Here is a 15,086-nt window from a genome sequence, read left to right on the forward strand (position 1 = left end):
TCACCAAGACACCCAGACAACTCTGCAGGAGTGACGGGCTGCTGTGGCTGTGATTAGAGACACTGAGCACAGAGCAACATGTGTCTGAAGCCTCAACAGTGACACAGCTTCATCAAGAATCAAATCTTGGCTCGAGTCTCCTGAGTGCCGTCAGACCAACTGAAGCTCAAATTTCTCATCATTGTTTTAATGCAATATATTTGTTCAACACCTCAGTACCTTTTTTTTGTTTTTTGCTTTTTGTGCATCAAACATGTGGCGCTCAAAACTTACATTCATTTCTGCTAACGCAGCGTTTCAGACGCAGCAACAAACAACGCCCACAGCGGCAGCACTTACCGTTCGCTAGGAGCATCGCCTCAAAATATAAACTTTCACAAAAACTGGTCGGCAGAGATTCCACTTTGTAGTTAGACAACATTTCGGACACGTATGTTTACTTCACGTAGTTGAACTTATCTGATGAACAGCTGTGCTAGCAAGCTAGCCTAGCTCAGTCGCGACACCACTTCTCTGAGCTAGCTTGGATCGTTAGCTCCGAGCTGTCAGGAAAACAAGTCCATTGTTGGATTCTGCACTCATCAGGAAACATTCGCCCATTTTTAAACTTGTGCTGTTAAAAACATAAAAGTAAACTGCCACATGTGAGCGCCGCATCACGGCCGGGGCCAGTCAGCTAATTTGAAGGTTGGGAAGTATATGTCATTTTTCTGCGGCACAGTTCATCAATATCTCACGTGATACATGATCGTCATGACGCGCTCAGATGAAGTACTCCTTCCTGCTGTCATCCACGGTGTCCCTCAGGGCGCGGTCGCCATGCAGCGCCGCATCCTCGCTCAGGGCCAGTTCGATGCCTTTGCCCTCGTTGGTGCGGTACGTGCCCTTATGTCTGTACATGTAGCCAATCAGGACGATGATCAGGACAATCAGCAGCAAGACAATGGCGGTGATGACAACTAGGAAAAAAAAAAGACAAAGTGATAAATGAGGCGTCTGAGCAAAAACATCCTGAAACAGAAAGACTCTGCTGGACTAGGCACGTGTGCAACGCTGGAAGACATGACAATCACAGACACACACACACACACACACACACACACCAGAGGTTTGAGTTTTGTTCACTTACGCGCTCAATCAAACCTCACTCTCTTTCTCTCTCTCTCTCTCTCTCTCTCTCTCTCTCTGGTGCATGCTGGGAGTTTGGGCGTGAGTGAGGGTTGCAGGTGAGAGTGTGGCGCAGTTCAGGTGAGGTGGTGTTTTTTCTTCCTTTTTGGTGTTTTTGTTCATTTTCGGTTGGTTTGTTGTTGCTCCATCACGGGGTGAGGGTGGTCCCTGACCCGGCTGTGTCTGTGGAGGATGTCCTCCTGGCTGTGGGCGAGCAGGTTGGACATGAGAACTTAACGTTTGCGTCCAGGATGAACAGAGCTGTGGTGGTTTTTCCGTCGGAGGAGCGTTTCTCTGCTCGGCTCGTTGAAAGTGTGGTTTATCTGAATGATTCTTACCTGCAGGCTTCTCCTCTTTACGCTCCATCCACTAAAATCATTATTTCTGGGGTTCCTCCGTTTGTTTCAAATGAGGCTCTCAGTCGGGAGCTGCAGAGGTTCGGTAAGTTTGCCAGCAGTTTTAAGACGATCGGACTGGGCTGTGAGAGCGAGAAACTTCACCACGTTCAGTCCTTCCATCGTCAGGTGTTCATGTTCCTGAACTGTCCGACCCAGACTCTGGACGTGTCCTTCAGAGTCAAACATGAAGATCTTTTTACATGGTTTATGCCAAGCATGAAGTGTTTTGAATGTGGGGACGTCGGCCACAAACATCTCGCGTGTCCACACAAACGTGATGTGTCTGGGACATCGGTGTCGGCGGCCCTGGATACGGTTCCGGGGCCTTCGGTGTCTGGGCTCGGAGACCCAGTGTTGGTGTCTGGTCCGGTTCCGGGGCCTTCGGCCTCGGGGACCCAGTGTCAGTGTCTGGTCCGGTGGAGGGGCCCAGCGTGCAGGAGGAGCCCGTTTGTCCACAACAGGGTGTCTCTGAGACTGAAGCTGTCAGTGTAACTGCTGATGAGCTGACATCTGAACATTCTGGGTTGATTGATGCTGTGGTGACTGACGGTTCTGAGGTCGGTCCAGTTGATGTTTCTGCCTCTCCTTCTGTGGTCGACGCTGATGTTTCTGCTGCGGGTGAGTCCTCGGTCACTGTTGGACAGGGTGTACAGGCTGACGGGGAGACACCGGGCCCAGCAGACCACAAACCCCCACTGAGTCAAAGCATTAATGATGACAACATGGATTATGATTTGGACTCCAGCATGTCCACCACCGGTTCCTTCTCTCACAGCGGTGATCTGTACATGCTGCTGGACATCAACAGTTTCCTGGATGATTCATTTGGTAAATCAGTTAAAGTTGCAGATTATTTTCCCGACACGGGGAAATTTGTGAAATCTGTTAAAGTGTTGAGGAGGCTCGTTGGCTTGGACCTGCTGGATGAGAAGAAGCGGTATAGACTCAGGAAACATATCACTGCTTTGGGGAAGGAATCTCTGTCCAAGCAGGGGTTAGGTCGCAGGGGTCGTAAATCCACCAGATAGAGTCTGAGTGTGTCTCACTGGGTGTTCTGTCTTCTCTGTCTGTCTTTCTCTCTATTCTCTCTCCACTCAGTCCATATGCAGCATCTGAAAGTGGGCTCTTTGAACATGAACGGTGGCAGGGACGGCCGGAGGAGGGCTTTGGTCTCTGAGCTGTTTGAAGAAAACAACACCACCACTCCAACAAAAGCCCCTCACTGCTTGGACAATGCAACACTTCAACTGGACCCGGCTGATGTGCGGAGGGCCCTTGCAAAGGTGAACCCCAGGAAGGCTGCCGGCACTGACAATATACCTGGGCGTGTGCTTAGAGACTGTGCTGACTCACTCACAGATGTTCTCACCGATATCTTCAACATCTCTCTGAGCCAGGCCATCATACCAGAATGCTTCAAAGCTGCCACCATCATACCGCTACCCAAGAAATCCCCAGCAACAACCCTGAATGACTACCGGCCCATAGCACTCACTCCCATTGTGATGAAGTGCTTTCAAAGGCTGGTCAAGGCTCACATAACATCCAGCCTATCTGCCACTCTTGACCCATTCCAGTTTGCGTACCGTCCCAAGCGCTCTACTGATGATGTCATGGCAGCAGCACTTCACCTCAGCCTGGCTCATCTGGAGAACAAAGACAGCTATGTGCGGATGCTGTTCATTGACTTCAGCTCTGCCTTCAACACAGTCATCCCACAACACCTGGTGAACAAACTGAGTGCTATAGGCATCAGCACCCCACTCTGCAACTGGCTACTGGACTTTCTCACCAAAAGACCTCAGACAGTAAGAGTGGGCAAAAACTCCTCACAGACCACATCATCAACACAGGGGTCCCCCAGGGATGTGTGTTGAGCCCTCTGCTGTTCACCCTGATGACCCATGACTGTTGTGCCAGACACAACTCAGACCACATCATCAAGTTTGCAGATGACACAGCAGTAGTGGGCCTCATCAGCAACGATGACGACTCAGCCTACAATCAATCAATCAATCAAATTTTTTTTTTATATAGCGCCAAATCACAACAAACAGTTGCCCCAAGGCGCTTTATATTGTAAGGCAAGGCCATACAACAATTATGTAAAACCCCAACGGTCAAAACGACCCCCTGTGAGCAAGCACTTGGCTACAGTGGGAAGGAAAAACTCCCTTTTAACAGGAAGAAACCTCCAGGCTCAGGGAGGGGCAGTCTTCTGCTGGGACTGGTTGGGGCTGAGGGAGCGAACCAGGAAAAAGACATGCTGTGGAGGGGAGCAGAGATCGATCACTAATGATTAAATGCAGAGTGGTGCATACAGCGCAAAAAGAGAAAGAAACAGTGCATCATGGGAACCCCCCAGCAGTCTACGTCTATAGCAGCATAACTAAGGGATGGTTCAGGGTCACCTGATCCAGCCCTAACTATAAGCTTTAGCAAAAAGGAAAGTTTTAAGCCTAATCTTAAAAGTAGAGAGGGTGTCTGTCTCCCTGATCTGAATTGGGAGCTGGTTCCACAGGAGAGGAGCCTGAAAGCTGAAGGCTCTGCCTCCCATTCTACTCTTACATTCTACTCTTACAAACCCTAGGAACTACAAGTAAGCCTGCAGTCTGAGAGCGAAGCGCTCTAATGGGGTGATATGGTACTACGAGGTCCCTAAGATAAGATGGGACCTGATTATTCAAAACCTTATAAGTAAGAAGAAGAATTTTAAATTCTATTCTAGAATTAACAGGAAGCCAATGAAGAGAGGCCAATATGGGTGAGATATGCTCTCTCCTTCTAGTCCCCGTCAGTACTCTAGCTGCAGCATTTTGAATTAACTGAAGGCTTTTTAGGGAACTTTTAGGACAACCTGATAATAATGAATTACAATAGTCCAGCCTAGAGGAAATAAATGCATGAATTAGTTTTTCAGCATCACTCTGAGACAAGACCTTTCTGATTTTAGAGATATTGCGTAAATGCAAAAAAGCAGTCCTACATATTTGTTTAATATGCGCTTTGAATGACATATCCTGATCAAAAATGACTCCAAGATTTCTCACAGTATTACTAGAGGTCAGGGTAATGCCATCCAGAGTAAGGATCTGGTTAGACACCATGTTTCTAAGATTTGTGGGGCCAAGTACAATAACTTCAGTTTTATCTGAGTTTAAAAGCAGGAAATTAGAGGTCATCCATGTCTTTATGTCTGTAAGACAATCCTGCAGTTTAGCTAATTGGTGTGTATCCTCTGGCTTCATGGATAGATAAAGCTGGGTATCATCTGCGTAACAATGAAAATTTAAGCAATACCGTCTAATAATACTGCCTAAGGGAAGCATGTATAAAGTGAATAAAATTGGTCCTAGCACAGAACCTTGTGGAACTCCATAATTAACTTTAGTCTGTGAAGAAGATTCCCCATTTACATGAACAAACTGTAATCTATTAGACAAATATGATTCAAACCACCGCAGTGCAGTGCCTTTAATACCTATGACATGCTCTAATCTCTGTAATAAAATTTTATGATCAACAGTATCAAAAGCAGCACTGAGGTCTAACAGAACAAGCACAGAGATGAGTCCACTGTCCGAGGCCATAAGAAGATCATTTGTAACCTTCACTAATGCTGTTTCTGTACTATGATGAATTCTAAAACCTGACTGAAACTCTTCAAATAGACCATTCCTCTGCAGATGATCAGTTAGCTGTTTTACAACTACCCTTTCAAGAATTTTTGAGAGAAAAGGAAGGTTGGAGATTGGCCTATAATTAGCTAAGATAGCTGGGTCAAGTGATGGCTTTTTAAGTAATGGTTTAATTACTGCCACCTTAAAAGCCTGTGGTACATAGGCAACTAACAAAGATAGATTGATCATATTTAAGATCGAAGCATTAAATAATGGTAGGGCTTCCTTGAGCAGCCTGGCAGGAATGGGGTCTAATAAACATGTTGATGGTTTGGATGAAGTAACTAATGAAAATAACTCAGACAGAACAATCGGAGAGAAAGAGTCTAACCAAATACCGGCATCACTGAGAGCAGCCAAAGATAACGATACGTCTTTGGGATGGTTATGAGTAATTTTTTCTCTAATGGTTAAAATTTTGTTAGCAAAGAAAGTCATGAAGTCATTACTAGTTAAAGTTAATGGAATACTCAGCTCAATAGAGCTCTGACTCTTTGTCAGCCTGGCTGCAGTGCTGAAAAGAAACCTGGGGTTGTTCTTATTTTCTTCAATTAGTGATGAGTAGAAAGATGTCCTAGCTTTACGGAGGGCTTTTTTATAGAGCAACAGACTCTTTTTCCAGGCTAAGTGAAGATCTTCTAAATTAGTGAGACGCCATTTCCTCTCCAACTTACGGGTTATCTGCTTTAAGCTATGAGTTTGTGAGTTATACCACGGAGTCAGACACTTCTGATTTAAAGCTCTCTTTTTCAGAGGAGCTACAGCATCCAAAGTTGTCTTCAATGAGGATGTAAAACTATTGACGAGATACTCTATCTCCCTTACAGAGTTTAGGTAGCTACTCTGCACTGTGTTGGTATATGGCATTAGAGAACATAAAGAAGGAATCATATCCTTAAACCTAGTTACAGCGCTTTCTGAAAGACTTCTAGTGTAATGAAACGTATTCCCCACTGCTGGGTAGTCCATCAGAGTAAATGTAAATGTTATTAAGAAATGATCAGACAGAAGGGAGTTTTCAGGGAATACTGTTAAGTCTTCTATTTCCATTCCATAAGTCAGAACAAGATCTAAGATATGATTAAAGTGGTGGGTGGACTCATTTACTTTTTGAGCAAAGCCAATAGAGTCAAATAATAGATTAAATGCAGTGTTGAGGCTGTCATTCTCAGCATCTGTGTGGATGTTAAAATCGCCCACTATAATTATCTTATCTGAGATAAGCACTAAGTCAGACAAAAGGTCTGAAAATTCACAGAGAAACTCACAGTAATGACCAGGTGGACGATAGATAATAACAAATAAAACTGGTTTTTGGGACTTCCAATTTGGATGGACAAGACTAAGAGACAAACTTTCAAATGAATTAAAGATCTGTCTGGGTTTTTGATTAATTAATAAGCTGGAATGGAAGATTGCTGCTAATCCTCCGCCTCGGCCCGTGCTACGAGCATTCTGACAGTTAGTGTGACTCGGGGCTGTTGACTCATTTAAACTAACATATTCATCCTGCTGTAACCAGGTTTCTGTTAGGCAGAATAAATCAATATGTTGATCAATTATTATATCATTTACCAACAGGGACTTAGAAGAGAGAGACCTAATGTTTAATAGACCACATTTAACTGTTTTAGTCTGTGGTGCAATTGAAGGTGCTATATTATTTTTTCTTTTTGAATTTTTATGCTTAAATAGATTTTTGCTGGTTATTGGTGGTCTGGGAGCAGGCACCGTCTCTACGGGGATGGGGTAATGAGGGGATGGCAGGGGGAGAGAAGCTGCAGAGAGGTGTGTAAGACCACAACTCTGCCTCCTAGTCCCAACCCTGGACAGTCACAGTTTGGAGGATTTAAGAAAATTGGCCAGATTTCTAGAAATGAGAGCTGCTCCATCCAAAGTGGGATGGATGCCGTCTCTCCTAACAAGACCAGGTTTTCCCCAGAAGCTTTGCCAATTATCTATGAAGCCCACCTCATTTTTTGGACACCACTCAGACAGCCAGCAATTCAAGGAGAACATGCGGCTAAACATGTCACTCCCGGTCCGATTGGGGAGGGGCCCAGAGAAAACTACAGAGTCCGACATTGTTTTTGCAAAGTTACACACCGATTTAATGTTAATTTTAGTGACCTCCGATTGGCGTAACCGAGTGTCATTACTGCCGACGTGAATTACAATCTTACCAAATTTACGCTTAGCCTTAGCCAGCAATTTCAAAGTTAGAGATGTGAACGGGTTGGCGGTGTACACGGGGCTTCTGTTTAGGGCTACGCTTCCTCCTCACAGTCACCCAGTCAGCCTGCTTTCCCGACTGCTCGGGATCTGCCAGGGGGGAACTAACGGCGGCTAAGCTACCTTGGTCCGCACCGACCACAGGGGCCTGGCTAGCTGTAGAATTTTCCACGGTGCGGAGCCAAGTCTCCAATTCGCCCAGCCTGGCCTCCAAAGCTACGAATAAGCTACACTTATTACAAGTACCGTTACTGCTAAAGGAGGCCGAGGAATAACTAAACATTTCACACCCAGAGCAGAAAAGAGCGGGAGAGACAGGAGAAGCCGCCATGCTAAATCGGCTAAGAGCTAGTAGCTACGCTAAGCTAGCGGATTCCTAAAAACACGCAAAGTGAATAATGTGCAAATAATCCAGAGGTGATTCAGCAGAAGGAGTGCTTTAGTTAAGGCACCAGACAGGCCATGAAGCAGCACAGGTAACGCACGGCAAGAGTGCTAAAAAATAAAATAAAATAAAAATCCACCAGACAGGCCATGGAGCAGCACAGGTAACGCACGGCAACAGTGCTAAAAAATAAAATAAAATAAAAATCCACCAGACAGGCCATGGAGCAGCACAGGTAACGCACGGCAAGAGTGCTAAAAAATAAAATAAAATAAAAATCCACCAGACAGGCCATGGAGCAGCACAGGTAACGCACGGCAAGAGTGCTAAAAAATAAAATAAAATAAAAATCCACCAGACAGGCCATGGAGCAGCACAGGTAACGCATGGCAACAGTGCTAAAAAATAAATAAATAAAATCCACCAGACAGGCCATGGAGCAGCACAGGTAACGCACGGCAACAGTGCTAAAAAATAAAATAAAATAAAATCCACCAGACAGGCTGTGGAGCAGCACAGGTAACGCACGGCAACAGTGCTAAAAAATAAAATAAAATAAAAATCCACCAGACAGGCCATGGAGCAGCACAGGTAACGCACGGCAACAGTGCTAAAAAATAAAATAAAATAAAAATCCACCAGACAGGCCAAGAAGCAGCACAGGTAACGCACGGCAAGAGTGCTAAAAAATAAAATAAAAATCCACCAGACAGGCCAAGAAGCAGCACAGGTAACGCAAGGCAAGAGTGCTAAAAAATAAAATAAAATAAAATCCACCAGACAGGCCATGGAGCAGCACAGGTAACGCACGGCAAGAGTGCTAAAAAATAAAATAAAATAAAAATCCACCAGACAGGCCATGGAGCAGCACAGGTAACGCACGGCAAGAGTGCTAAAAAATAAAATAAAATAAAAATCCACCAGACAGGCCATGGAGCAGCACAGGTAACGCACGGCAACAGTGCTAAAAAATAAAATAAAATAAAAATCCACCAGACAGGCCATGGAGCAGCACAGGTAACGCACGGCAACAGTGCTAAAAAATAAATAAAATAAAAATCCACCAGACAGGCCATGGAGCAGCACAGGTAACGCACGGCAACAGTGCTAAAAAATAAAATAAAATAAAATCCACCAGACAGGCCGTGGAGCAGCACAGGTAACGCACGGCAACAGTGCTAAAAAATAAAATAAAATAAAAATCCACCAGACAGGCCGTGGAGCAGCACAGGTAACGCACGGCAACAGTGCTAAAAAATAAAATAAAATAAAAATCCACCAGACAGGCCATGGAGCAGCACAGGTAACGCACGGCAAGAGTGCTAAAAAATAAAATAAAATAAAAATCCACCAGACAGGCCATGGAGCAGCACAGGTAACGCACGGCAACAGTGCTAAAAAATAAAATAAAATAAAAATCCACCAGACAGGCCATGGAGCAGCACAGGTAACGCACGGCAACAGTGCTAAAAAATAAAATAAAATAAAAATCCACCAGACAGGCCATGGAGCAGCACAGGTAACGCACGGCAAGAGTGCTAAAAAATAAAATAAAATAAAATCCACCAGACAGGCTGTGGAGCAGCACAGGTAACGCACGGCAAGAGTGCTAAAAAATAAAATAAAATAAAATCCACCAGACAGGCTGTGGAGCAGCACAGGTAACGCACGGCAACAGTGCTAAAAAATAAAATAAAATAAAAATCCACCAGACAGGCCATGGAGCAGCACAGGTAACGCACGGCAACAGTGCTAAAAAATAAAATAAAATAAAAATCCACCAGACAGGCCATGGAGCAGCACAGGTAACGCACGGCAACAGTGCTAAAAAATAAAATAAAATAAAAATCCACCAGACAGGCCATGGAGCAGCACAGGTAACGCACGGCAACAGTGCTAAAAAATAAAATAAAATAAAATCCACCAGACAGGCCGTGGAGCAGCACAGGTAACGCACGGCAACAGTGCTAAAAAATAAAATAAAATAAAAATCCACCAGACAGGCCGTGGAGCAGCACAGGTAACGCACGGCAACAGTGCTAAAAAATAAAATAAAATAAAAATCCACCAGACAGGCCATGGAGCAGCACAGGTAACGCACGGCAACAGTGCTAAAAAATAAAATAAAATAAAAATCCACCAGACAGGCCATGGAGCAGCACAGGTAACGCACGGCAAGAGTGCTAAAAAATAAAATAAAATAAAATCCACCAGACAGGCTGTGGAGCAGCACAGGTAACGCACGGCAAGAGTGCTAAAAAATAAAATAAAATAAAATCCACCAGACAGGCTGTGGAGCAGCACAGGTAACGCACGGCAACAGTGCTAAAAAATAAAATAAAATAAAAATCCACCAGACAGGCCGTGGAGCAGCACAGGTAACGCACGGCAACAGTGCTAAAAAATAAAATAAAATAAAAATCCACCAGACAGGCCGTGGAGCAGCACAGGTAACGCACGGCAACAGTGCTAAAAAATAAAATAAAATAAAAATCCACCAGACAGGCCATGGAGCAGCACAGGTAACGCACGGCAACAGTGCTAAAAAATAAAATAAAAATCCACCAGACAGGCCATGGAGCAGCACAGGTAACGCACGGCAAGAGTGCTAAAAAATAAAATAAAATAAAAATCCACCAGACAGGCCATGGAGCAGCACAGGTAACGCACGGCAACGGTGCTAAAAAATAAAATAAAATAAAAAATCCACCAGACATGCTGTGGAGCAGCACAGGTGAAGTGAAAAAGCACAAGTGAAAAAGTCTTGAAAAAGTCTTGAAAAAGACTGTTAGTTCAGAGTCCAAAGCAGCAGGTAGCAGTCTCTGTGTAAACAGTTCGGCGTTCGGTCACGCAATGACTCAGCACTCTGATGCTCGGTTTGAAGTTCAGCAAGTTGTATTCACCTAGAGAGAGGAGAGGTGACATATACAGATACAGATACATATACAGAGAGGAGGTACACCATCTCATCAACTGATGTGACATCAACAACCTGCACCTCAATGTCAACAAAACAAAGGAAATAATGGTGGACTTCAGGAAGAATCACAAGCCTCACACACCTCTCACCATCAATGGCAGTGCTGTGGAATCAGTGAAAAGCACCAAGTTCCTGGGGGTGCAAAATCACTGATGACCTGACATGGACAACCAACACCACTTCCCAGCAACGCCTCTACTTCCTACGCAGGATGAGGAGAGCCAGTTTCCCCCCTTCAGCACTCACCACCTTCTAGAGGGGCACCATTGAGAGCATCCTCACCAGCAGTCTCTCAGTCTGGTATGGCAGCTGCCATGTTGCTGACCAGAAAGTGCTACAGAGAGTGGTGAGAACAGTGGAGAAGATCACAAGGTCAGCCCAACGATCCATACAGGACCTGTACCCATCCCACTGCCACAGAAGAGCCATCAACATCATCAAAGACCCCACCCACCCCTCAAACAAACTGTTTACCCTCCTACCATCTGGCAAGCGCTACAGCAGTAGCTCCAACTGGCAGTAGCTCCCAGTCAGGACCACCAGACTCAGCAACAGCTTTTTCCCACAGGCCATCAGACTGCTAAACTCACTCCCAAAAGCAAGAGCATACCCCCCCAACACACACACACACACACTACAGACCAAACTACATTTATGCACATTACTTGTACAAAAAACAAAAACTTATTCACCTCCATGCTGCTACTCTGCACTCTGCACTTTTGCCACATTGCACCTATATTGTTGTACTCAGGACTATTGCACTCCAGTAACATACCTTAACCGACTACATTCTGAAACACTATGACAGCCCTGGAAATGTATGCTCACTGTTGTCTATATGTCGTGCTGATTGTTGTTCTGTTACTGATATTATTTGCAGTTTATGTCCTAGTGATGTCTCATGTCCAGTCTATATTTAGTTGTATGTCTAATTTAGCCTCTGTTACTGCACATTTGGAGTCTGGGGAAACACAATTTCAGTCTTCTGTGTAGAAGTGCAACCGGTCTCCAGTTCTGCAATAGGGTAAGATCTCCTTTCTTAGGCAGGAGGGACAATAAAGTTCACTTTGACTTTGAACAAAAGGGGTTGCATGTGTTGTTCCTGCAGGACACTCACTCTGACACAGATAATGAAGTGGACTGGGCTCGGTGGTGGAGGGTACGTTTTTATCAGAGTCATGGCTCCAACGTCAGTGCTGGAGTGGCAGTTTTGTTTTCGCCTCGCCTTGACGTCACTGTTTTATCCACCACTGAGATTGTTCAGGGTCGGGTTCTGTTGGTCAGGGCTCAGGTCAATGACCATGGTGTTTATAAATATTTACGGACACAATGAGGGCTCGCAGCGGGTGGTGTTATTCAAATGGGTGAGGGACATTTCAGTTCAACAGGATCCTGGTGACTGTTTTGTGCTGGGGGGTGACTTTAATTGTACTGTAGATATGTCACTGGATCGGGTTGGTGAGGAGCCACATTTGCAGTTGGTTTCCTCACTGGCTGGTTTTTTACGTGAGGTGGATTTATTGGACACATGGAGGGTCACACACCCACAGGACAGACAGTACACATGGGTTCGGGTTTCAAATGGGGTGGTGTCTGCAGCCAGGCTTGACCGGATTTATATGTCATGCTCATTCAGGAACAGATTACGCAGGATTTTGATTCAGCCAGTTGGTTTTTCAGATCATCATCTCATCACCACAGAAATATTCCACTCACACTCTCAAAGGATCAACACTTACTGGAAATTCAACACCAAACTTTTGCACGACAGGGTGTTTTGTAATTTCTTTGAATCTTTTTGGAGTTTCTGGAGGGGAAGGAAGGAGACGTTTGGGACAGTGAGTCAGCGGTGGGAGGTCGGCAAAACTCAGGTTCGGGTTTTGTGTCAACAGTACACTTCCTATTCCACAGCTAGGGTCAAGGTAGCCATGGCAACACTGGAGAAGGACATTATGAACATTCAGTCCAACCTACATACAGCTGGGGCTTCCGACCAGCACGGCCTGCTGCAGGAGAAGAGGGCAGAGCTGGGTGCCCTGTTACATGAGAGGGTGAAAGAGCGATGGTGAGGGCTCGCTTTGCGAACATCAGGGACATGGATGCACCCAGTTCCTTCTACTTCAATCTGGAGAAGAGGACCTCTCATCAGAAGGTGATGACCTGTCTTCGCCTTCCTGACGGATGGGTGATGAGTGATTTGGCAGAGATGCGGAGACATGCGAGGGACTTCTACTCAGCTCTCTACGGTGCTGTAGACTGTGACGGGACCTGTGCCGCTGACCTTCTGAGAGATCTCCCCCAGCTGGTGGCCTCGGAGCGAGAGGCCTTGGACTCCCCCATCATGCTGGATGAACTGATAGTGGCGGTGCGGCAGATGGCATCTGGGAAAGCTCCGGGGATCGACGGACTTCCAGTAGATTTTTATAAACACTTCTGGGGCTTTCTCTGTGCTGATCTTCTGCAGATGTTACGGGAGAGCATTGCGACAGGCTGCTTGCTCACGTCTTGTCGTCGTGCTGTTTTGTCCCCCCTGCGTAAGAAAGGGGATCTTACTCTATTGCAGAACTGGAGACTGGTTGCACTTCTCTGTGTGGATAATAAACTTTTTTCCTAAGGTACGGGTGAACAGGTTGAAAAAAGTCCTGAATTTTATTGTTCACAAGGACCAGTCTTATTGTGTGCCCGATAGAACTATTATGGACAACCTTTTTTTGATGAGGGATTTGTTTGATCTGTGCAATACTCGGGATTTGGTTTGCGGGTTTGTGTCACTTGATCAGGAAAAGGCGTTTGATTGGGGTCATCACAGGTTTTTGTTTTCCACTTTGAGGGTGTTTGGCTTTGGTGAGGGGTTTATTTCATTTGTTGGGGTATTGTATAATGGGGCTTCATGTTTGGTTAAGGTTGGGGGAGGGTTGAGCTGCCCAGTCCCCATAACCCGGGGTATAAGACAGGGCTTCCCCATCTCAGGTCAGCTGTACTCTTTAGCCATTGAGCCACTCTTGTGTCGCCTTAGAGCCAGGCTGTCTGGCCTTGTTTTGCCAGGTTTTCAACTATCTTCTGGGGAGTGGAGGGTTTGAAATTTCTGGGTGTCTTTCTGGGGACGGATGGGTATTGTCGGAGGAATTGGGAGGGCTTGGTGGAGAAGGTGTGTGCCAGACTGTCCAAATGGCAATGGTTGCTGCCCCAGATGTCCTATAGGGGGCGGGTTCTGGTCACTAATAGCTTTGTCGCTTCGGCGCTGTGGCACAGACCGTCTGTCCTCCCTCCACCACGGGACCTTAATGAGCAGTTGCAGCGGTTACTGGTGGACTTTTTCTGGTCAGGCCATCACTGGATCAGAGCTGTGTTGTACATGCCACTTCATGAAGGAGGACAGGGGCTGGTGGACATTTCTGCTCGGGTGTTGACCTTCAGGTTGCAGACTGCTCAGAGATTGTTGTATACCTTGGGATTGAGCTGGCAGGATACAGCACGTGTCCTGCTGAGGAGGGAGGCTGATCTTGGGTATGACAAACATCTGTTCATCCTACATCGGCAGGATGTCATCAGGACGCGCACCTCGGCTTTTTACCAGTCAGTTCTCCAGGCATGGCAGGTCCTCTTTGTGCGCAGGGACAATGTAGGCACACCAGGGATGTGGCTGTTTGAGGAGCCTTTCTTCTTCAATGACTTTGTTAGCTCTCCTGGTTTGTTATCTGCCACTCTGCGGTCCCGCCTGAGGGAGGTGGGGTGCACCAAATTGGGCCATCTACTGCGCACATCTGTTGGGAGGCTGGTAGAGTCTGCGGGAGTTCGGTCCTCCAGGATGCTGCTCAGTGTGGTGGAGGAGGTTTGTGCTTTCCTGCCAGGGCCCCACAGAGCGTTTGCTGAGAACCGTACTCTGTCTGACCAGAGGGATGATGAATGTGAGTACGTGTTCCCCTCTCTGACTGTCTCGCCTGCTGTGGGGGCGTGGCAGGAGGAGCAGGGGGCTCTCCTGTCTTTCAGGACACCTGTTTTGGGAGAGTTTGAGAGTATCAGCAAGAAAGCACTCTATTTTACCTGTGTCAAAGTGTCACACTTACACTCTTTGGCAGGGTTGGCGGCGTTGAAGTGGTCAGAGTTTTTTGGTGCTGCCTTGTCTCCTGTGGGGTGCTGGCGAAGCCTGTACAAACCCCCGGTCGACAAACACACGGGGGACCTCCAGTGGAGGAATGTACACGGGCTTCTGGCTACAAACGTGTATCTGGTGCACCTGG

The 15,086-nt window shown here is 46.2% G+C and overlaps 1 protein-coding gene across 1 annotated transcript in view; it reads right to left on the bottom strand.

Moving 5' to 3' along the window:
- gypc (glycophorin C (Gerbich blood group)) overlaps nucleotides 1-15,086 on the bottom strand; it is a 40,814-nt gene that overhangs the window by 246 nt on the left and 25,482 nt on the right. The window contains exon 4 of the mRNA XM_034187094.1: nucleotides 1-959. This exon is cut by the window's left edge and continues 246 nt beyond it. Within this exon, the coding sequence (XP_034042985.1) occupies nucleotides 763-959 (197 nt within the window). The 3' untranslated portion in view covers nucleotides 1-762. The remainder of the gene's footprint in view (nucleotides 960-15,086) is intronic.

This window comes from Thalassophryne amazonica, chromosome 14 (assembly GCF_902500255.1).
Source record: "Thalassophryne amazonica chromosome 14, fThaAma1.1, whole genome shotgun sequence".
In the NCBI taxonomy this organism is placed as follows: Eukaryota; Metazoa; Chordata; class Actinopteri; order Batrachoidiformes; family Batrachoididae; genus Thalassophryne; species Thalassophryne amazonica.